The sequence below is a fragment of the Paramormyrops kingsleyae genome, chromosome 3, assembly GCF_048594095.1.
Source record: "Paramormyrops kingsleyae isolate MSU_618 chromosome 3, PKINGS_0.4, whole genome shotgun sequence".
Lineage (NCBI taxonomy): Eukaryota > Metazoa > Chordata > Actinopteri > Osteoglossiformes > Mormyridae > Paramormyrops > Paramormyrops kingsleyae.
The window spans coordinates 25,297,764-25,320,243 of record NC_132799.1 but is presented as its reverse complement, the minus strand read 5'-3'; the positions used below and the strand labels follow the sequence as shown (position 1 = coordinate 25,320,243).

Below are 22,480 nucleotides of genomic sequence, written 5' to 3'. Positions count from 1 at the left end.
AAGCGAGAAGAACTAAGTCCAAAACCCAGGGCTGCAAAGGTAAAATCGTCTTTATTAGTTAGATGATGCTAGTAAGCGTGATAGAGTGCTCCGCATAAGCCAGGTGCTTGCACACCCCCCAAAAGAAAAGTGCCCCCTTATATACTTTCAAAAGCTCCGCCCCACAAGATCTTCTTCAACATGATTGGTCACCATATAACATGTGCAATCTTGAATTTCCTCTTATGACAGCCAGTCTCACTTACTAAGTGCATAAATAATGATTACATGATTAATTAATTACCTGTAGTTCTGTTGTTGCGTGTTGTTTGTACTGACTGTGATTATGCAGCTGTACCTGTGATATCCTGTAATAACATTAAGTGCTTCATAATATTAACAGCTTCTATCACAAACAGGATGATAGCAGGATTCTCCCTCCCAGCTGCTGATCACCGTTTACCATGACAGCCTTCCCTCACAAAACCCCGACTTTGCCTTAGTCAGCTACCAGATGCAACCCCCCTTTGCCACTATGACAGTTCCTCAACTGGTGCCAGGTCAGTGTGTTCCACAGCATGTTTTCTCCAGCATGATCCTCTCACGAGTTTTACCAGAGCAGCAACACACTCTGGCTGGAAGCCCAGGCCAAAGCGCTGACCGCACATCCCCAAATGTAACAATATATTCTTGCCTAAGACCTAATAAAAATCCCAGAATGCAACAACATCTTCTTGCCTGAGGCCTAAAACAAAACATTAACTTTCCAGTGTAGTATGGTTACAGAGTTCAGCCAGCAGAGCTGAGGGAAAACATGCAAACAAACACGACCCCAGAGCTGTGAGATGGACATGATCTTTGGTGAGACCCCTGGGTCGTCGTCTTCTTCTTCCTTGATCTTTGACGGTGAGGTCAGTCTGACTCCAGGTCTCTCCTGTAAGCGGATCTCCACCCCTGGGCTTAAGAAGCTGTGCTGAACTTGCTTGGTGTCACAGACTCAGGATATCTTCAAACCTGCCATTTTAACTAGAAAAAGGATTTCTCCACATGTTAAACCCTGTAACTCGTAGACTATTTTGTTCAAATCTCTAGAGACTTCAGTCATACTTCACAAAGCAGCAAATTTAGAAGCAGTAAAAGAAAAAGTTACCTAAATAATGCAGATGCTATGAGTTAAGAGCGTGCAATTAAAACAAAAGCAGATGCACCATTTCTAGCATTGATGTTATGTGTGCAGATGCTCCTCGCTTTACAATGGTTCAGCTTATTATATTTCACCTTTACAGTGTGATAGTCGAATTGCACATTCAGTAGCCAACTTTGAATTTTGCTCTGTTCCCTGGTGAGTGATAAACCTTACGATATTTTCCTCTGATGTTTGCGATGGCAGCATCCAGGCAGCCACGCTTCCAGTCTCTGTAGGGTAAACATCTCATACAGTGTTTATCAATATATTATGCAGGTTTGTTTCTGTATTTAACCAAAGAAACAAGTATTCATTTATTTACTTTCCAATTACTGGTACTTAGTTATAGTAGTTATGTATTTACTTGTTTAGTGACAGTAGTTATTTACTTATCACATCATATTCATATTTGACTTATGATATTTTCCACTTGTAATGGGTCCATAAGAACAGAACCCCATTGGAAATCGAGGACCATCTGTACATACAGTATGTGTGCATGCTTGTGTATTTCTGTTATTCAAATGTATGCTCCGGTGCCATTTTTATTTTAAGATTCATTCATGTTTTAGCAGAACCTTCATGCAAACTGATCTTCATCTGCCCGACTCATTTCTTTAAATGCAGATTCTGTTGTTTCTTTCATCTCTTTCATTTTCTCCTCAGACACTGGGGGTAACATTGGCTTTAGCTCCCTTTCGATTCTCTCCATTCTCTCTTTTGTCTTCTCATCAAATTTCTTGTTGTTCTTCTTCACAAGATCTCTTATTGCTTCTTGAGCTTCTTTGCAGGCATCTTGTAATTTCTTGCGTTCACTTTCAAAATCGGGACTGCTGGGATCCAGAGCCATAAGTTTGCCCAGACTGCTGATCCTGTCCATCAGGTGTTTGTCTGAAATCTCAACGTAGGTCCCTGAGATCATGTTAACCAAACTGGCTACATTCGATGAGTGCATGGCCTGCTGGTAGATCAGGTCCAACGTGAACTTTTTTGAGTTATATGACAGATGTTTCTGAGATGCCTTCTGAGACTGTTTGACAAAATCTTTCAGAGATCTACTCAGGCTGGTCTTAATGATGTTTGAGATCATCTGAAAGAAGCGTATCATCTTCTCCCACTGCTCTTTCACTCTTCCCATGGCATCTAGACCCTTAGCCAACATATTAATGGTGGTGTTGAAGTCAATCTCTTTTACTTTACAGGATTGCAATATGACTAAGATATCTGTCAGCTCCTTCTCGTTTTTCTCCAGGTTGTCCAAGCTCTGTTTTTGATTCTGTCTCATCGTTTCCAGCTGGGCTCGACTCTGCTCTATGCGGAAACGGGCATTCTCCACCGCTATATCACCTGCCCGTTTAGACCCACTTTCCTTAGCTTGCTTTGGGGGTTGAGGTGTAAATACTGGTGTGTTTGTGAAGGCTTTGCTCTGAGAGTCAAATGTCTGACACTGTTTCCACAGCTCCTGCATTCTTTCAATCAGGTCTTTTGTCTTGGCAGCATCGCATTGCCCTTCAGGTGCGATCGCGGTGAGCTCAGAGCACAGTTTAATGGCGTCTTTGCAGATGTTGAGTGCAGCTTCTTTGACTTTACAGTCTTTCTCACTCTCCACTGAGGTTTTTAGCCCTTTATATTGTTCCTCCAGGTATGATGTCTGTGCTTTTCCTTTCTGTTGATCATATATCTTAGACAGTTGAATTTCATTTTTGTCGATAAAGCTGATCAATGTCTCAGTCAGCTTTAGCAGCTGACCTGATTTTGACAGCACATTATTCATAGCAAAGACATTTTCATCTTTCATTTCTGCTTCTGTGCCTTTTGTGCCTTTTGAACTTCTTGCCACCTGATTCATCCCTAAGGTCAAAAGAGTTGCAAAACCCTCTGCAAGTCCCTCTACAAAGTTCATGCCCATCACATCCCATCCAGATGGCAATGAATCCATTGCTTTATCAAATGTCGTCTGTGCCACTTCTAGCTGCTTATTCATGTCATCAAGTGTTTTCTGAGCCCTTTCCTTGGCTTTCTCTGAACCCTCCTTTCTCAGCTTGTTCTCCTCAATTTTACGCTTGACTTCTTCCAGTTCATCACCATATAGCTTCTTTGCATTTACACAAGCTTCTAAAAGTTCTTGGATCAAACTAATAACAAAGCTGAACTTTTCCTCTGCTCTCTCAGCCAATTTTTCACATTCACTCGATATTTCAGCTATGTTCTCCAGTTGGTCAGGAAGGAGGGTTTGGACCAGCTCATCATTGTCCTGTAGTAATATCTGAACTGAAGTCTTGATGTAACCTGGCACGTTGGCAGTGTGGAGACGGATCTGGTCCATGTTCGTGTGAGCCGTATTGAATGCCGCCCATCCAGAATTAGCCACTTGCATAAGACAGGCTCGGAATGAGTCTGGGTACTTGATGAACTGAAAGCCACCAGTAGGAGGCTTTTGGCCAATGGAGAAATCTACATTGGAAGAAATAAATACCAGCTCTCCCATAATGGCTATGGAGAATGGGGCAGGCATCAAGTACTCCTCCCAGTTAGCATATGGCTGCATTATCAGTTGGGTGTCTTCTCTGTAATCCTTAGCCTTGGAAATTGATTTGGTAGCTTTCACTATGTCTCCCATTGTCGTCTTTCCTGTAAGGGAACAGAAATGTGTGCTGTAACCAGGGACTGACTTTACTGGTGGCGAAGTATGCATTCACTTTTTAAAAGCCATACGTGCAGCAATCGATTGTTGTAACAGCGTGATTGCGTAGGTATTTTATGTGCATTTGCGCCGATATGTCAAGAAATTATCATGCATTTCACCCTTTATATGCTAATTCGTACTTCATCCCACACGGAAATAACCTATATAAACATATATGTTTTAATATAGGTTTTGATATAGGTTTTTAATATATGTGACATATATAAAATTGGCCGTTTTCCTATATTATATGTACATATATGCACATATATGCGTACATATATGTACCTATATACACTCACCTAAAGGATTATTATGAACACCTGTTCAATTTCTCATTAATGCAATTATCTAATCAACCAATCACATGGCAGTTGCTTCAATGCATTTAGGGGTGTGGTCCTGGTCAAGACAATCTCCTGAACTCCAAACTGAATGTCAGAATGGGAAAGAAAGGTGATTTAAGCGATTTTGAGCGTGGCATGGTTGTTGATGCCAGACGGGCCGGTCTGAGTATTTCACAATCTGCTCAGTTACTGGGATTTTCACGCACAACCATTTCTAGGGTTTACAAAGAATGGTGTGCAAAGGGAAAAACATCCAGTATGCGGCAGTCCTGTGGGCGAAAATGCCTTGTTGATGCTAGAGGTCAGAGGAGAATGGGCCGACTGATTCAAGCTGATAGAAAAGCAACTTTGACTGAAATAACCACTCGTTACAAACGAGGTATGCAGCAAAGCATTTGTGAAGCCACAACACGCACAACCTTGAGGCGGATGGGCTACAACAGCAGAAAACCCCATCGGGTACCACTCATCTCCACTACAAATAGGAAAAAGAGGCTACAATTTGCACGAGCTCACCAAAAATGGACAGTTGAAAACTGGAAAAATGTTGCCTGGTCTGATGAGTCTCGATTTCTGTTGAGACATTCAAATGGTACAGTCAGAATTTGGCGCAAACAGAATGAGAACATGGATCCATCATGCCTTGTTACCACTGTGCAGGCTGGTGGTGGTGGTGTAATGGTGCGGGGGATGTTTTCTTGGCACACTTTAGGCCCCTTAGTGCCAATTGGGCATCGTTTAAATGCCACGGCCTACCTGAGCATTGTTTCTGACCATGTCCATCCCTTTATGACCACCATGTACCCATCCTCTGATGGCTACTTCCAGCAGGATAATGCACCATGTCACAAAGCTCGAATCATTTCAAATTGGTTTCTTGAACATGACAATGAGCTCACTGTACTAAAATGGCCCCCACAGTCACCAGATCTCAACCCAATAGAGCATCTTTGGGATGTGGTGGAACGGGAGCTTCGTGCCCTGGATGTGCATCCCACAAATCTCCATCAACTGCAAGATGCTATCCTATCAATATGGGCCAACATTTCTAAAGAATGCTTTCAGCACCTTGTTGAATCAATGCCACGTAGAATTAAGGCAGTTCTGAAGGCGAAAGGGGGTCAAACACCGTATTAGTATGGTGTTCCTAATAATTCTTTAGGTGAGTGTAGGTACATATTTGCATATATATATATGTGTGCATATATGCACCTATATGTTCACTTATATGTTCACCTATATATTACAAAAATTATTAAAATCCATAGCTGCTCGACAACATAAATAAAAGCCCAAAATGTAGAAATTTAAATTTAGCAAGTGTCTTGTCACACAACAACAGTCTGCACCTGCAGGAGCCGGGATTCAAACCCCTGACCTCCCGATCATGGGACAACCCACTCTCCCATCTGTGCCACTGTTGCCATTAAATTGCTTTTTCTTTTTCCTCTGTTTCTCCCTCTCCCTCCGAAGGTTGGCATGAAAAAGAAACGTTCTTCTAAATACAACTGCATAGTAAATGTTTCATGGGACTGCATAGTAAATGTTTCAGGAAAACGTGTAGACATCATAGCTTTCCATCTCCTCTCACTTATTTGCCATAGTTAAATTCCATAACATGCCAATTACATGTGATACCAATTTCACGTGTTCGCACATAAGTTTTTTGCATTTTTTATTTTTTTTTAGTTAGTTCTTAGTTATTGCCTTGATAATAGAAAATATGAGCTAGGCATCATGTATGACAGTTGCCAAAGTGAGATATGAGCTAAAATGACCAGATCCTGCCATGAGCTATATAGGAGACATATCTTGTATGTACATATAGGGCTTATATGTGGATATAAAGAAGCAATACAGGAGACCTATATGGCCTGTATATGCACATATATGCACCTCAATTTTGCCTATATGTGGCATATATACGTATATATGCAGCATATATATGCATATATACTGCATATAGGTTTCATATATGCGCATATATCCTCATATAGGTTCTTTCAATGTGGGATTTGCGGTAATTTCTTATCATGTCGGCGCAAATGCACATAAAATACTGTAGCGCGAAGGTACCGGCAGGTTGGACAGATGCCAGCTTTGGAAATAGTTCTCAGTAATCGCTTGTGTGATTATAAATGTGCTTTGTGTTATGTCCTGTATAGTGGTTAATGTTTATTAATTGTTGGACGTTGTGTATGTGTGTGTATGAGGAGTAAAGGGAACGATGAATGTGTGTGATTGCAGTAGTACGGGTGCAATAAACGCCATTTGGTGATTGAACCCCGAACTATCTCTGCTGTCTAATTACTGAGAGCATGGCTCAGCTACTCACTATTACAATACGTTTGTATTTGTGCTATTACATTAATCGATTGCGTCACGTATCGCTTTTAAAGTTGAATGCTTACTTGCATATACCAGTTATGCAATCCCTGAATATAACCGTGGTGCTAAGAGAATCCGACTGCACTTTTCCTCCAGAAAATGAAATTGAATGTTTCATTTAAGTGAAATACATATTTTTTACAACAAACTGTCATTGCAGGGCATTAGATAATGAACATCGTCTTCTTGGCACTATACGGATCATACTTAGGCCCACAATTCGATAAGCATATTAGTAATACAGTGATCCCCCGCTATATCGCGGATTTTTCCCCGACGCATCACAGTTTTCTGCGTACCTTCCTTGTGGTCCGATTGTTGTGAGCAAACTTTTTGTGAACCAATACTAAGCTTAAAATGATTTTACTTTTAAATATTACATGAAGAAATTAGGGCTATCTAATCTATTAATCTGTCGATTGTTTTTTTTTTTTTTTGATTAAGCGATTGCATGTTATTTGGGGGGGATTTTCAGCATTTTTTAATAACCCAAACTGTATTTGTACAGAAGTTGTTTCCAGCAACTCACATTAAAAAACGAGTGCAAAAAAATAATTTTGTAGCAGCTGAATCAATGTAAGGAAAAACACAAAATTTTTATAAAGTGCAACCAGCATGGTGCTTTAGATAATATATTTAGTACTCCAGGTTTTTAGTGTAAAGGCACAGACTACCGCTGCTGCTACATAGAATATTATTAATTATTAAATAATGCTCTAATGTTATTTAATTTTGATACACATCTGCATTTATTATGGACAAACAAAGTAAACATTTATTGCGGAGAAAAAATCTTTTCCGCATTTTACACTAGAATGCGCCGGTGTTCTGACGAGTTAAGCTACCTATCGAGACGTACTATAGAGCCTTTTTGCGTGGGCCTATATGCAGTTCAGACAGAACACCGGCTTGCGCTCTCGTGAAACGCCATAGACTTTATAGTGACTGAATGGCACATATAAGACGATTGGTGAGGGAAAACCCGTGAACGGTTGTGTGCGCATACTACAGTGATGAACTGTAAATAAGATAAATAACATAAGGCTATCTATAGTTTGTTTAATAAAAGGACAAGATATAGACCTGACCTGTTCTATAGGAAAGGTAGCCTTAAATGATTTCTGTTGTGATCTGGCGCTATATAGAAAATAAAATTAAATCAAATTAACTTGGGGCGCCCCCCTAATACATGGTAGGGTAAACACTTTGTGGTATATGTAGCCACATTTGATAATGGCCGATTGTGTCGACATCTTTCCCAGACAACCAAGACTTCACCGCTGTGTTCATGTGCACACATATGTGCGTGTGTGAAGGGGTGAGGCGGGTAACGCGGTCGGCAGTAACGTCATTGGTTGCACTTGAAGTGAGAAGTTATCCAATCCGACAGTAAACGGCTCATTAATAGGAATGTTCTCAGAGTTGTGGTCTCGGCTGGTCTAGAAATAAAATCTCGAGTCCATGACAAGAACGAGTACGAATACGGCTGATTCAAAGACAAGATCGAGACCTTCAAAAACTGGTCTTGAGTACTACAACATTTGATATTACTGTAAATTTCTATCATGAAGAAATGAAGCAGTGGTGTAGTGCTAACAAGAAATTTAAGGTGGGTAAACTATATGCGCAGCAGTAAAAACGGTGGGTAACTATTCACATACTTAACATTAGTGATCTCAAAAAAGGTGAGTAAATGCTGTTTTGTAAATTTAAAAGGTGAGTAAACGGCGTTTATGTGCATTTACCCTCCACTACACCACTGAATGAAGGATTTGAGTTAATCTGGATAATTGCATAAAATAATCCAAAAACTCCACAACGTCACATAATACATCAGTGTCTCTCCGACCTAATTTCAGCTAATTGCCGTTAAATACTAACGTTTCTGGCAGAATTAAAACAAGACTCTATTGGTCCGCCTCCTCAAACGTTTTTTTCAATTCTTCCAGAATTCATTATGTAAGCTACTCAAGGCACCGGGTTCAGGTGTCTGCCTGGGCTCCATGTGTGTGGAGTTTGCATGTTCTCCCCATGTCGTCGTGGGGTTTCCTCCGGGCACTCCGGTTTCCCCCCACAGTCCAAAGACATGCTGAGGCTAATTGGAGTTACTAAATTGCCCATAGGTGTGCATGTGTGAGTGAATGGTGTATGAGTGTGCCCTGCGATGGGCTGGCCCCCCACCCAGGGTTGTTCCCTGCCTCATGCCCATTGCTTCCGGGATATATAGGTTCTGGACCCCCCGCGACCCAGTAGGACAAGCGGGTTGGAAAATGGATGGATGGATATTGTGTATAAACAGTAAAAAAAAGATGGTGGTGGTACTGTTTGCAGTCTAGTTAAAGTATAGTTTTCATTCTTTTTTCAGTTGATGAATTGTCTTCTATTTAGCGTCCGTTTTCATATGAGTTTTAGGTTACGATAACAGCACCGGTCCCAACAATTAAGTCCAACCTGCATGAATACGCACTCAATGGAGATTCTAATAAGGTACGTAGCAGGCAGAAAACTTTATGGATTTATTAGTAAGCGTATTTAGCAGCTACAGGGACAGAAGATATTAAAAAGCTCCCCATACTAATAGCAATTTAATAAACATGAATAGACAACACGTGAGAATGGTTTTGCCTATTTTGTCGGTCCATCATCCAGAATAGCATCTGTGTGTTTTCTCTTCAGATGCTCATGTATAGTGCTAATGCTGAAACTTTGCAAAGTGGAAAACCACCTTTTTGTTTTGTGATAATTTGAAATACTCCAACAATTCCGTTGTAATTTAAGTTCATAAAAAACAACCGATGTGTCGATTTAAACTATTGATGTTGATGCATTTTCAGCATCGATGTCGACTACATCAACTTATCGCGGCATCCATATTATATATATATTATTATGTAGTACATTTCGACTTGAGATTAATTTAACAGAAAATATTGTACAATGCTAACATTATACAACAGAACTTGCATTATACGAGATCTCAAGTTAAAATGCTCCCAAACGTTTCATAATTTCTGCCATTTTCTACCACTCATCTCTTCCTTTCCATCCATTCAAATGTTTTGTCACGTTACTAACCTCGACTTGAAGGAGGGCTGAGAGAAACTGGTAGTGCTAATTATGTGCATCACGAAAAACGAATGTGTCGTTACAATGCTGCTGTAAACCGCAAAGTTAAATTTAAATGTGCGTGTGTGTGTGTGTGTATATATATATATATATATATATATATATATATATATATATATATATATACTGTATAGTGGCAGCCCTAATTCACTCCCATAGTGATAGTTTTTATTTTTTCAAACTAGTTTTTTCTGTAAAAAATATTCTGCCATATTTGCTTACTCACCTGGTGATACTTGCAGATGCTTGCAGCTGAAAGCCTTCCTGTCTCTGACTCTTTATGTCTCTGACTCTTCCTGCCTGAGATCTCTGTGGTTGTCCTTAGCAGCTTTTATTCTGTTTCTCTGCCCCGCCCTCAACTCCCCAACACATCCACCCAACACACATGTTCACATGTAGGCGAGATACAGACCAGGAAGTTTTTATTTGAGCCCCTCATTTTTAAATGTGTTCTGCAAACGTCATAGATGGGTCAACTCCAGTGTGTCGAAACAACTTTAAAACCAATACAAAGTGCTTTTGAAGAGAATGTTTGGAAAATGAAAGCTTTGTGTGACAAAGAGAATGATTACTGGTAGGAAATCGGTATAATATGGTTTCATAAAGGTCTTACAGTTTTTATTCAGGCGCTTAACTACTTTTTCCTGAACAATAACCACATTCTCAAATCAGCCAGTGCAGCCTGCATAACACTAACAAATCTGGCAGCACTCCCCATTTTCCCTGCAAAACCCTCTACGTGAATCAAAACACTACAGTTTTTCTCGATTGCTTAAACACATTTGCCCACTCTGACATCACAATTTCAAAACAGTTAACACACAGGATAAAACTGAAGTTCAATGGCCAAAATGACTCATTTTGTTAGCAAAATGCTCTAACACTCCCAAAACATTAAAAACATGCAACATAAGCAAATATTTCCATCAAACACCACAACTTGTGGTCAAATTAATTTATTCTTTCAATCAATCATTACACGATGGACAACAAAATTCAAAATGCAGCGCTCAGTGCGAATCAGTGCACCATTGCTTGTCATTGTAGCCTATTACATAGCTGTCATTACCAGTGCCAACTGTTATCTTTCTACATAGGCTGTGTCAAATTTGACTTCTTGCAAAGAACTGGATCCAGAATCAGAAATGCTTTGATGCAAATTTTATTGATTCCATGACATTCTTTTTTTTCAAACTGTGGCCAAAACCTGAAATACTGTAAATATTACAGAAAATACATGTAAACCAAAATAACATCTATCAGATGCTAAGAAAATAAAAATAAAATCTATTACAATAAAGTATAAATAAAAAGAAATAGCCACTATTGATACTCAGTCTCTTCTGCCTTGACGATGGGGCCACCTGGCTTCATCCACATCACATTCAATATCCTCTCTTGCACCCAGTGAAAAACCTTGATATACACCTTGATTTATAGGTGTACAGACTGATTGCTGATTGAAGAGTTGTGCAAACAAGTTTCACACAGGTACATTGGATATTCATAATTATGCAAGTACTTTCTATCAGCTGTTAATAGATGTTTTCCTTTTGTTCAACACAGTGAATCCAATGGAGTTTGGGATCTTTCAATGAGATCTGTGGTGACTGTTTTGACAAAGGGTGTGAAAAATGTGTGAAACAAATGAAAAAGTGTTAAGGCATTTGAAAGAGAAGACTTCTCCTGTGCTAAGAATGTGATGATGAAGATCAAGTGAATCCCAGTTTCACTGAGCGTGTCTTAGCAAATGAGAAAAACTGTAAATACTTTTCCCTGTGATTTATTGAAATTGATCTTTTGATAATAATTGATACTTTATTGATCCCTGTGGGGATCACACAGCGCGCTCAGCTAAAGCAGACAGTGAAACGGTCTGTTCATAGTCTTACTGACACATACAGCAAAATCACATAACTGACACCTTCCACTAGTTTATTCTGTAGGCTGCGTATGACAGACAATAAATATTAATAATCTTAACCTTCTTTCAATTGCACGTTCTTAAAGGTGAATGTGGATCCGTTTTGACAGACTATATGACAGAGCAGAAGCCCAGTGCAGGTTATAATGTCGATAGGTTAACAGAAGATTAGGTCGATCGCATTAGCTAGAAACGTCTGCTGAGCTTGGGATCTGACCGGCATCTGACATCCTGGACATGATTTGTACAGGACAGTATTTAACCCTTTTCATTAGAGTGTCCCGATGTTAAGTGGTAACCAGGCAACGCTGGCTACACGTTAAAGGTTCCTATGCTCTTAGGTTTTTTTATACGATATTATTAAATCAGTTTCTGTATAATTAACATGATTCATTTTGATCAGAAACGGGCACAATGCAATACATAAAAAACACTGATTCATGCCAATTTCATTTAGTAACAGGTTTCAGCAATAATAGATTTAATTGTCGTCCTGAGGTGGCAGGTCTGAAGTGATACAGGGCCATAAATTCCATGCACACAAGTCAGAACAGCAGGCAGGTGTGAACTCCAGGTTTTTTTGCGTTATTTGATCCTGAATCTGTAACTTTAATGCAGTGGTGTAAAGTACTTGAGTAAATGGACTTCGTTACTGTACTTAAGTATTTTTTTGGCTACTTTGTACTTGTACTGAGTATCAAAAATATAAGCAACTTTTACTCTCTACTCCACTATATTTGTGACTGAATATATGTACTCTTTACTCCACTACATTTGAACGGACGCTTACCGTTACTCGCTACATTGTGATTGCATGCGACAAGTTAGGATCTTTATCTACCACGGTTAATTTCGTCAAGTATGTCTCGCTGCAGCCTGCAGGAGGGCGGGGTTGGACATCCAACCCCGCCCACATCCAACCCGGCCCATTCGTACCGCGAAAGCCACGCCCTTGTCCAACACGTCTTAAAGCGGAAGCCAAAGCGAACTCGCAGAACGGAATCGTTGTAGTACCTGTTATGTCATTAAGTTAAAAATCTTTAGTGTCCCAGTGTAATAACAGTGCTATCTATTATTTATTATTTTGTTTGTTAATGTTTCTGCTAGACACACTATTGACTGTCAATTACTGCACAAAGATTTTACTGTGGGACCCGCATGGTTGTTTGTGGTTGTTTTGCTGCTGGTTAAACGTTACCAAAACTATGGTAACTAGGTAAAGACCTTCTTGCTGATAATATAGCTTCCATGTAGTTAACAAGACTTGACACTTAAAGACTTTGTGCGTCATCAGATATTACTGTCTGCTCAAACGACTGTTCAGCTTGCTTCCTATGGGTTACTAGTTATTAGCTAGTTAGCAAAGCCACTGTGGTAGCATCCATTAAGGCTGTGCGATATAGCAAAAATATTTTTATCATGATCATATCAAACGATATTGATAATTATCATGGTGTAATTCAAGTCATTATTTTAGTAATATGAGTGCTCCATTTTTGCTTGAAATGCCCTTAAGAATTGCCCTTAAAACACCATTAAAGTCAGCTCTGAATTTGTTTTTTTATTAGTTTTTTTTATTGTTTTACCTTTTTTTTTGAACATTTGAGTTTGACTGAGACTGACTTTTTGTTCTATTTTCTTCTTCTGCCATTTTGAAACATTGAGGTGTTCAATTTAATGTCTATATTAGGAAATAAAGCCTCATAAATAAATAGTTCCTTGTTTTCCACATTTCTTGGTGTTCTTTGAGCCTACATTCAGTACGAGTAAAATACTTAAGTTCTTTTAAAATTGGATACTTTACGACTTTTACTCAAGTCTTATTGGAATTGGTGACTTGTAACTTGTAATGGAGTAATTTATACATTAAGGTATCTGTACTCTTACTCAAGTATGGTTTTCAGGTACTCTTTACACCTCTGCTTTAATGTGATTTTTGACTGGCTATTTGAAGAAAATGATTGAGGAATCATTAAATCATAGCTACAAATGACAATCTTAATATACCTAATAAGGTAATGTCAGTTGCTCTGCACAAAATTCTAACATTGTATTGCATTGTAACATTTGGACTATGGGAGCCATGTTCACTAGGATTGGAAAATGTCTGAAAAATAATATGCAATATTTTAATGTACAACTACATAATATGGAGAACAGTATTGGGTCACCTGGCCATTACACCCACAGGAACCTTTATGACATGCCATTCTAAATCCATAGGCATCAATATGGAGTTGGTCCCCCCTTTGCAGCTATAACAGCTGCCACTCTTCTGGGAAGATTCTGGAGTGCGTCTGTAGGAATTTTTGCCCATATATCCACGAGAGCATTTGTGAGGTCAGGCACTGATGTTGGATATGAAGGCCTGGCTCGCAATCTCTGTTCTAGTTGAAATATTTGTCCAGTAGATGTCTAGCTTTGCTGCACTGAAAACAGAAGTGCAGTTGAAGTCCAGTGAAGCTGCACTTCATTGGGTTCTATTGTATTGTGCTGCCACGGGACTGTAATAAATGAGGGAAAAAAGTCACGTTAGATGGCCTGCAAGAAATTGTGAACACGTTCTAGCGCACTCTTTGTAATAGCAAAGTAAATACAGCAGTAGGTATTTGATGAAATTTTTTGTATTGTTTCAGAGGAGGTGGGGCTTCGCTTGTAGTCTTAGAGCAGTAGCCACTGATTAATAATACCAGGAGCATGTTTCGCCCATTATGAGGGCATTAGTGCATAATGTGCACTGTGCATTTACAAATGGGTAAACCATTTTATCTGCACACTGCTACCTGTCCTATAGACCCTGATATAGTGGCCAGACACTGACACTAAACCTCTAAGCTAACCACAGCAGCTGGTCATTTACTTTCTCTGTAAATTACTGAATTAACAGGCATATTTTGTTACTTTGTCAATTTCTTCTTCTTTAGCTAAATTAAAGATGCTACCTATCCTATAGACCCTGATATGTAAATATATACCAGTCACTAATTATAATCTTTGCGGTTAAATGCGTATAAGTAGGATAATTGAAAGAGAACGTTACAATAGCATTATGTGTTTTGTAGAATATGCAGCAGTTCTGGGAAGAGACACACTTTCCAATGCAGTACGGTTACAGTCTCAGCAAAGCTGTATCCTCATTACTCTGCTCCTTAAGATCTGCTTCTCTGGGATAAAGACGATCTGGTAGGATGTCTGGGGAGTGGCTGCTTTCCCTGGTCATTCCCTGGCAACCTTTAGGGAAGTTGCAAGGTAAGGAGAGAAACCTCCCATTCAACCACTGTCTGGAGAAGAACTGCGGTTTAAAACAGGGCCGAGATCAGAATTACCTTGAAGCTTGGGAAAGAATGTTGGTGTTGGTTAGCATGTGAGCTTCCCTTGAAGGATCAAACATTAAATAACTGGATTAAAAATCTTCTCATGATTGTGCGTCTACAGTTTGGGAAACACAAATTCATAAGTTCATGTCTCTGCAGAGCGCTTACCCAGCAAAGTGGGAAAACAAGCAAACAAACACGACCTCAGAGCTGTGAGATGGACGTGATCTTTGGTGAGACCCCTGGGTTGTCGTCCTTTTCTTCTTCCTTGACCGCTGATGGTGAGGTCAGTCTGACTCCAGGTCTCTCCTGTTAGTAGATCTCCACCCCTGGGCTTTAGAAGCTGTGTTGAACTTGCTTGGTGTCCCAGACTGCAGGGTGTCTTCAACTTTAACTAAAAAAAGGTTTTCTCCATCTGCCACATGTTTGCTTTCACTGACTGCTTTGGTTGTTCCCTGGATGAGACTCATACTGATTATACACAGCAGGAAATCTAGCAGCAGTTAAACAAAATCTATGACATAATGTTAGTAACTAACAGCATCCACAAATTAGCTAATCTACCATTTCAAGCGGTACATGAAAACTTTAACTGATGTAAGTCAAATATATATGCATGCATACCCACACAACTATTCAGATATATTTTCCTGTTCTACCATAATTTTAAGATTTATTCATGTTTTTGCAGAACTGTTATGCAAACTGATCCTCATCCTCCTGACTCATTCCTTTAAATGAAAAATCTGTTATTTCTTTGATCTCTTTCATTTTCTCCTCAGATACTCACGTGTGCTGGCTGCTGGTGCCAGAGCCGGACTGGAGACAGTCAAGGCAGGAGGAACTCTGTGCTCCGCTTGAGCCGTATCTATATGTCATGCCCACCTTGCGAGATCAGCTGAGCGCTCTAACTCGGTGTTGTCTCCCCAGTTATGATCCGTCTTCCTTGCCCTGCCCGAACCTCCCACGCCTCCTGCCTGCCCTCCTGCCCTTCCGCCCCCCTCCCCCTGTGAAACACCTCATGGATCTCCCTGTGTTCATCCTCTACGTCTCCGGACTGACCCCCTGGCTTTTCGACCTTCGGCTTCCCTTCCCTCGACAACGGCTTTGGATTACATTCAGGCTTCTGGTGTACGGATTGTATGGTTTCTGGCTACGACTTGGACACGGCTCATGACGTCCCCTTGCTCGACCCCAAATAAACCTAGTTGCCTTGATTCGCCTCTGCTTGCTTTATTAGTCAGGACGCTATAAATCCCTCGATCTGTTTAATCTCCAGTAAAGTACTAATTCACTCCTCCTGTGCATGAATCTTGTCCTCCAAAAATTGCCAAGCCAAGATGTGACATGCTGGTAGACTCCTACCCAAAAACAATGAATGCTGTAATTAAATCAAGGGCTGCTCTAACAAAATGTTAGTTGCTGGGTATGCACACTTATGCCACCAGCTTATTGTACATTTTTTATTTTTAGTATTTTTCCCCCTAACAGATTTGTTTGTTTTTCAATTGAATTGCACAGGTTATGGGTCAAGCTTTGAAATGATTTATCGTGGTCTCATTTTTTAATACCACAAAACCCTGGCATTTTAACATGGGTATGTACACTTCTTATATCCACTATACATTCATTTTTATATGTAGACTGTGTTCATGTTCGTTTTTGGGTAAGGAATGGTTTAAACAGTCATTAATCACAATCTGCAGTCTCAGCACATTCATTTTATGCTGGGTGACACCAGTTCAAACTTGCCTCACAAGCCCAATAATTTGCCAAGATTCAATCATAGACTGTGATATGAATCAAAGGCATGTGTCAGAATTTTTAATGAAGGTTTAAGTTGACTCAAGCAAATCTCCAGGTATTTCATAAGAATGCAAAAACAAATAAACACAGACTTCTGAGGTTCAAAATGATAGGCGTTGGCATGTTTACTAGTGTATTGCCATTTTTACTTGCACAGTGTTTAAGTTCACTTTTGAGTTATTTCTTTTTTTTCTAACATTAATAAAGTGAAATCACAAGCTTCAGTTGCCATAAAGTGGCCTGGACCGTTTGATATTAACACCTTAGTCTTGATGTAAATGTTATAGTGAAAATGTTAGATGGTATCCCTATTATAAATTTCATGAAAAAAACTTGGAACATGAACAATTATTTCCAAAATGTAATTCATACAAAGTCATGGGTATAAATGTGGCAAATTATGTTTTATCAGAACATTTTGATGCAGATTTATTTCATGGTTTTATTGCCAATATTCACTTATCTAAATACATAAAGCAAAATTGATTACTGGACAGTTGCATCCATTTATCTGCTTTTATTACACCAGTGATTTTAATGGTATAAAATTCCATCTGCAGGGTTGATGAAGTTTTAAACATAAGATTCATACTTAAACTATATTTCCGTTTACTCATACAAACAATCTTTTGCAACGCTCATAAAATCAACATGCTAATATTTTACCAAAATCATCTCATATATTATCTTATAAGCTTTCATGTTCATATTTTAGTTTTATTTTATATATACAGTACATATAGACACACACACACACACACACACACATACATATTAATTCTAGTACATGAAATTCTTAAATCCTTTTATTCAAATGCTGAATTGGAAATTAAAATATTACTCATTTGTATTGTGAAAAAGCATATAGCTATATTCTAACACACACATTACACACACATTAGCATTGTGGACAGTGGTGGCTTAATGGTTAGGGATGCATACTTGTAATAAAAAAATTACAGGTTTGAACCCCACCCAGCAAGGCACCACTGAGGTACCCTGAGCAAGGTCCCGCCCCCCAGCACTGCTCCCCGGGCGCTGAATTAGCTGCCCCCTGCTATGTCATAATGTCACATATGGGTTAAATGCAGAGGACACATCTTGTTGTGGTGTGTCATCAATGACAAATAATCACTAAAATTCAAAAATAACAAATATGTGCCAGGCAAGTCTGAACCGATGTAACTCATAATCAAAAGAATGACCTGATACGGCATAATGCCATTTTGGCAGAAAAAAAGGCAAACAGGTTATCAACAAACTATAAAAAAAAGGTTTCCAGGAAAGTGGTATCTGAGAAGGCAAGTCTGAACTGCATATTGTTTTCTGTGTTGAACATCCAAAAGTAAGTTTATGTGTCAAGAAATGTATGAATTTGTTTCATCATGTGTTTTGAACTGAAAATCAAACAGCACACAATGAATACTGCACTATGCAAACAATATTCATGTGTATATTGAAAGTTTAAACACAGCTCATATTTAAGATCAGCTTATGGATACCACACTGACCAAAAATCTGAGCTGTAAACCTGCAGAACATTTTTGCCAATAGTGACACCATTTCAGACCTGCTTTGCCAAATTGAGCCAAAATCCACTTACAGGCTGTTTCAAAGAGAAGGTACCACCCCCCAGCACTGCTCCCCGGGCGCTGAATTAGATGCCCCCTGCTATGTCACATTGTCACATATGGGTTAAATGCAGAGGACACATTTTGTTGTTGTGTGCTGTGGTGTGTCAACAGTGACAATTAATTGCTAAATTCAAATGAGATTATCTAAAATGTCTTTGAATGCTGCAGCATTAAAAGTTCCTTTCACTGGAACTAAGGGGCCACGCTCAACCCCTGAAAAACAGCCCCACACCATAATCCCCCCTCCACCAAACTTTACACTTGGCACAATGCAGTCAGGCAAGTACCGTTCTTCTGGCAACCGCCAAACCCAGACTCGTCCATCGGATTGCCAGACAGAGAAGTGTGATTAATCACTGCAGAGAACATGTCTCCACTGCTCCAGAGTCCAGTGTCAGCGTGCTTTACACCACTGCATCTGACGCTTTGCGTTGCACTTGGTGATGTAAGGCTTGGCCATGAAGTTCTCTACGCACTATTCTTGAGCTAATCTGAAGGCCACACGAAGTTTGGAGGTCTGTAGCTATTGACTCTGCAGACAGTTTTGACTTCTGCACACTGTGAGCCTCAGCATGCGTTGTCCCTGTTCTGTGAATTTACATGTCCTACCACTTTGTGGCTGAGTTGCTATCATCCCCAATTGCTTCCACTTTGTTATAATACCACAGTTTACCGTGGAATATTTAGTTGCAAGGACATCTCACGAACGGACTTCTTGCACAGGTGGCATCCTATCATGGTACCACGTTTGAATTCACTGAGCTCCTGAGAGTGACCCATCCTTTCGCAAATGTTTGTAGAAGCAGTCTGCATGCCTAGGTGCTTGATTTTATACACCTGAGGCTATGTGATTGGAACACAAGTTCATTTTGGGCCATGTTTTTTTTCCTTTTAACTTTATCAGTTCAGATCTGCCTCCTCAGAAGGACAATAAATTCAAAGATTACAGCTGCAGGCTGTTCTAAAGTTGTTTTGAAAACAATGGGAAATATCTGTCCTGGGTCGCATTTCGTCACATGTCTGGGTATGTCGGTACCTGGGTCCCTACCGGTGTTAATTTTGACAGCAAATTTTTTATTTAGTTTTAGTCATAGTCTTTTGACTAAAATGTTATTTAGTTTCAGTCATAATTTTGTCATATAAATTGTTTTAGTTTTAGTCTAGTTATAGTTGACTAAGTATCATAAGATTACAGTCGACTAAAACTACAGTTGATTTAGTCGACTAAAATTAAAAGTGCAAAGTGTTATGTTTAAAGTTTCCCTTCGATTTCTGAAAGTTATTATGTTCACCAAGTTTAGTTTGAAGATAAAGGTCGTTGACGATAACTATGACGAAAATTTACTTGTTCAGTCTTTAATTTAATGAACAGGCGACCACAAAAAAAGAACTTTAATGGACCTGTATGGCCGGAACCCACAAGAAAACCCAACAAAACTGAAGCGCCTCAAACTGACAGGTACTGCTTTTTGACCTAATTCCTCCCCAGGATATATGGGGCCGTGCAGAGCCCACCGATTCTCCTTTTGCCCACTCCACAGGTAACCCCATTCCCGCTGTCTCCGAACCCCCAGAGACTGACTGAAAAGGCGAGGAGGACTGCCCTATAATAACCCCCTGGACACCCCTAGTCCTCCAGCCCCCACACTGCTATATGTCCCATCACTGCCTCTCTGTTTTGCCCCTTTGGATCCCTTGTGATTCTGTTGGTTTGCTATTTTACCCTCTTTAGTTTATAAAGTTCCTTTTGTTTGCTCTTCCTGTCCACTCCTGCGTCCTTCATCTCGCTCCACACCATAACTGCTTATGTCTGAAAAGCATGGAAAATTACTATTATTTCCCAAAGACTTTGCTTTTGTTAACAGGACAGTGATTTGAATTTTACTTCTTTCTGATGTGAAAATGTACACATTTGCAGCTTCTCGTTCACATAAAGTCAGAAAATCTGGCAGATTTGGAGCAGTTTTACAAGGAAGAGTGAGCAAATATTGCCAAGTCAAGATGTGGCATGCTACCCACAAAGAGTGAATGCTGTAAATTAAATCAAAACGTGCTCCAACAAAGTATTAGTTTATGATCTACTGTATGTTCATATTTTTTATATGTAAACTGTGTTTATGTTCAGCAAGTCAGGTTACAGGTACAAGCTTTCAGGTACAGTAGAATATTATTGTTGTATAATAATGTGCATGTTTCATCAATAGGCAATGTTCAAAGTTAATCTTCTAGGTGGATATTTAATGGAAAAAAAACAAACTTTCTTTTTAAGTGTCAGCACATTTCTGTCATAAATAACAAAGGCAGTTCTTCTCAGGAAGGCAACAAATTCATCATCACACCTACAGGCTGTTTCCAACGGCATTGGGTTGGTGGCTTGTTTTGCTCCTATTGCATTGGTGTGTGGCACAGTGTGTGAAGATTCTGTATCTTAATTAGACGGTCAGCATTCCAAATGTTTGAGGAAGCAGAGTAAATTCCCTGTTGGGTCCTTGGGCAAGGCTGTTAATCCCCAGTTGCTCCAGGGATTGGCTGAACCTTCTTTGGCAGTTGTACATCACTTTGGATGAAAGTGTCTGTTAAAATGTAACTATGTTCCAAGCGTTTCTTTACTTCTACTACTACTACTACTACTACTACTACTACTTCTACTACTACTACTAATAATAATAATAATAATAATAATGGAAAACTTTACTTGACAGGTCACAAATAATACAGTACTCTCCTTTTACTTACGTATTAATTAATCACAAAGTCTTAGTTACATACTGATCTCATGATAATTCATCATTAATGAATCGTGATGCATCTTTTATCTCAAGTAGTGACTATACTTGTTCATGATTTGTTTGATTATTTGTACTTCAGTAGTAAATGAGCTATTATTATGTATTTGTGCCCTATCAAGTAAAGTGGAAGCATAATAATTATAACTAGTAAATGCAAGCAGTGACTGACGGGTCCAAAGCGTCGTAATATCATCCAGGGTGTAGAAACAGTACAGGAGTAATGTTGGAAAATAGAGCAGTAACTGGAATTGGTGGCCAATGTATCAAAAAAGTGAGACGGTAGTAAATTCTCATGGAAGAGGATGGAGATATTTGAGTCTAACCCTAAGGAGGTAAAGGACAGAATGTAGAAACCTGTGCTGTAACACCTCCCCTGCATTGAATGTCTGGTTTGGGTCAGATGGTCTGAGTATTATGTAGAAATAGACACCTCCCTACTTAATATGGTCAGTCTAGATGTTACAGGGGTTAAATTTCCTTTATGCTGGCTGTGTGAACTTGGACTGTGTTGCATTTTCAGAGCAACATTGCTCTGTTGGGCGACTACTCCAGATAACAGCACAACAACCATACCTTGTTGTTTTTGTAGACTGTTCATATAGACATGATTTTAACCGCGTATATGGAATAGCATGTGAACTTTCAATATACACATGAATATTGTTTGCATAGTGCAGTATTCATTGTGTGCTGTTTGATTTTCAGTTCGAAACGCATGATGAAACAAATTCATACATTTCTTGACACATAAACTTGCTAGTAGATGTTCAACACAGAAAACAGTATGCTGATCATGGCTAAAAAGAGGCCTCCCTGGTTGACAATTGTTACTGTTGCCCCCCAGGCCTACTCAAACAGCCCAGGAGCCCCTTACCAGGCTCATGTGCCTCTGTCTGCAGTTCAGACTTGCCTTCTCAGATACCACTTTCCTGGAAACCTTTTTTTATAGTTTGTTGACAACCTGTTTGGCTTTTTTTCTGCCAAAATGGCATTATGCCGTATCAGGTCATTCTTTTGATTATGAGTTACATCGGTTCAGACTTGCCTGGCACATATTTGTTATTTTTTAATTTTAGTGATTAATTGTCATTGTTGACACACCACAGCACACAACAACAAGATGTGTCCTCTGCATTTAACCCATATGTGACATAGCAGGGGGCAGCTAATTCAGCACCCAGGGAGCAGTGCTGGGGGGCAGAACCTTGCTCAGGGTACTTCAGTGGTGCCTTGCTGGGTGGGGATTCAAACCTGCAATCTTTTGATTACAAGTGTGCGTCCCTAAACATTAAGCCACCACT

At 39.5% G+C, this 22,480-nt stretch overlaps 1 protein-coding gene and 1 long non-coding RNA gene across 2 annotated transcripts; one reads left to right on the top strand and one right to left on the bottom strand.

Moving 5' to 3' along the window:
- Nucleotides 1-32: 32 nt before the first annotated feature.
- Nucleotides 33-10,097, bottom strand: LOC140588229 (uncharacterized). The gene is made up of 2 exons (XM_072709944.1): nt 9,939-10,097; nt 33-3,796 (listed from the first exon to the last, which is right to left on the bottom strand). Exon 2 carries the CDS (start codon nt 3,783-3,785, stop codon nt 1,746-1,748), a length of 2,040 nt encoding a protein of 679 aa, XP_072566045.1. The 5' UTR covers nt 3,786-3,796; nt 9,939-10,097; the 3' UTR covers nt 33-1,745.
- A 4,791-nt stretch (nt 10,098-14,888) lies between these two features.
- LOC140588228 (uncharacterized) lies at nt 14,889-17,250 on the top strand. Its single transcript, XR_011989573.1, has 2 exons — nt 14,889-15,000; nt 15,110-17,250. It is a non-coding gene; the product is annotated as an uncharacterized lncRNA (long non-coding RNA).
- The last annotated feature ends 5,230 nt before the right edge of the window (nt 17,251-22,480 follow it).

Excerpts from the sequence above, each read along its gene's own strand:
- LOC140588229 (XM_072709944.1), bottom strand. The coding sequence starts at position 3,785 with ATGGGAGACATAGTGAAAGCTACCAAATCAATTTCCAAGGCTAAGGAT.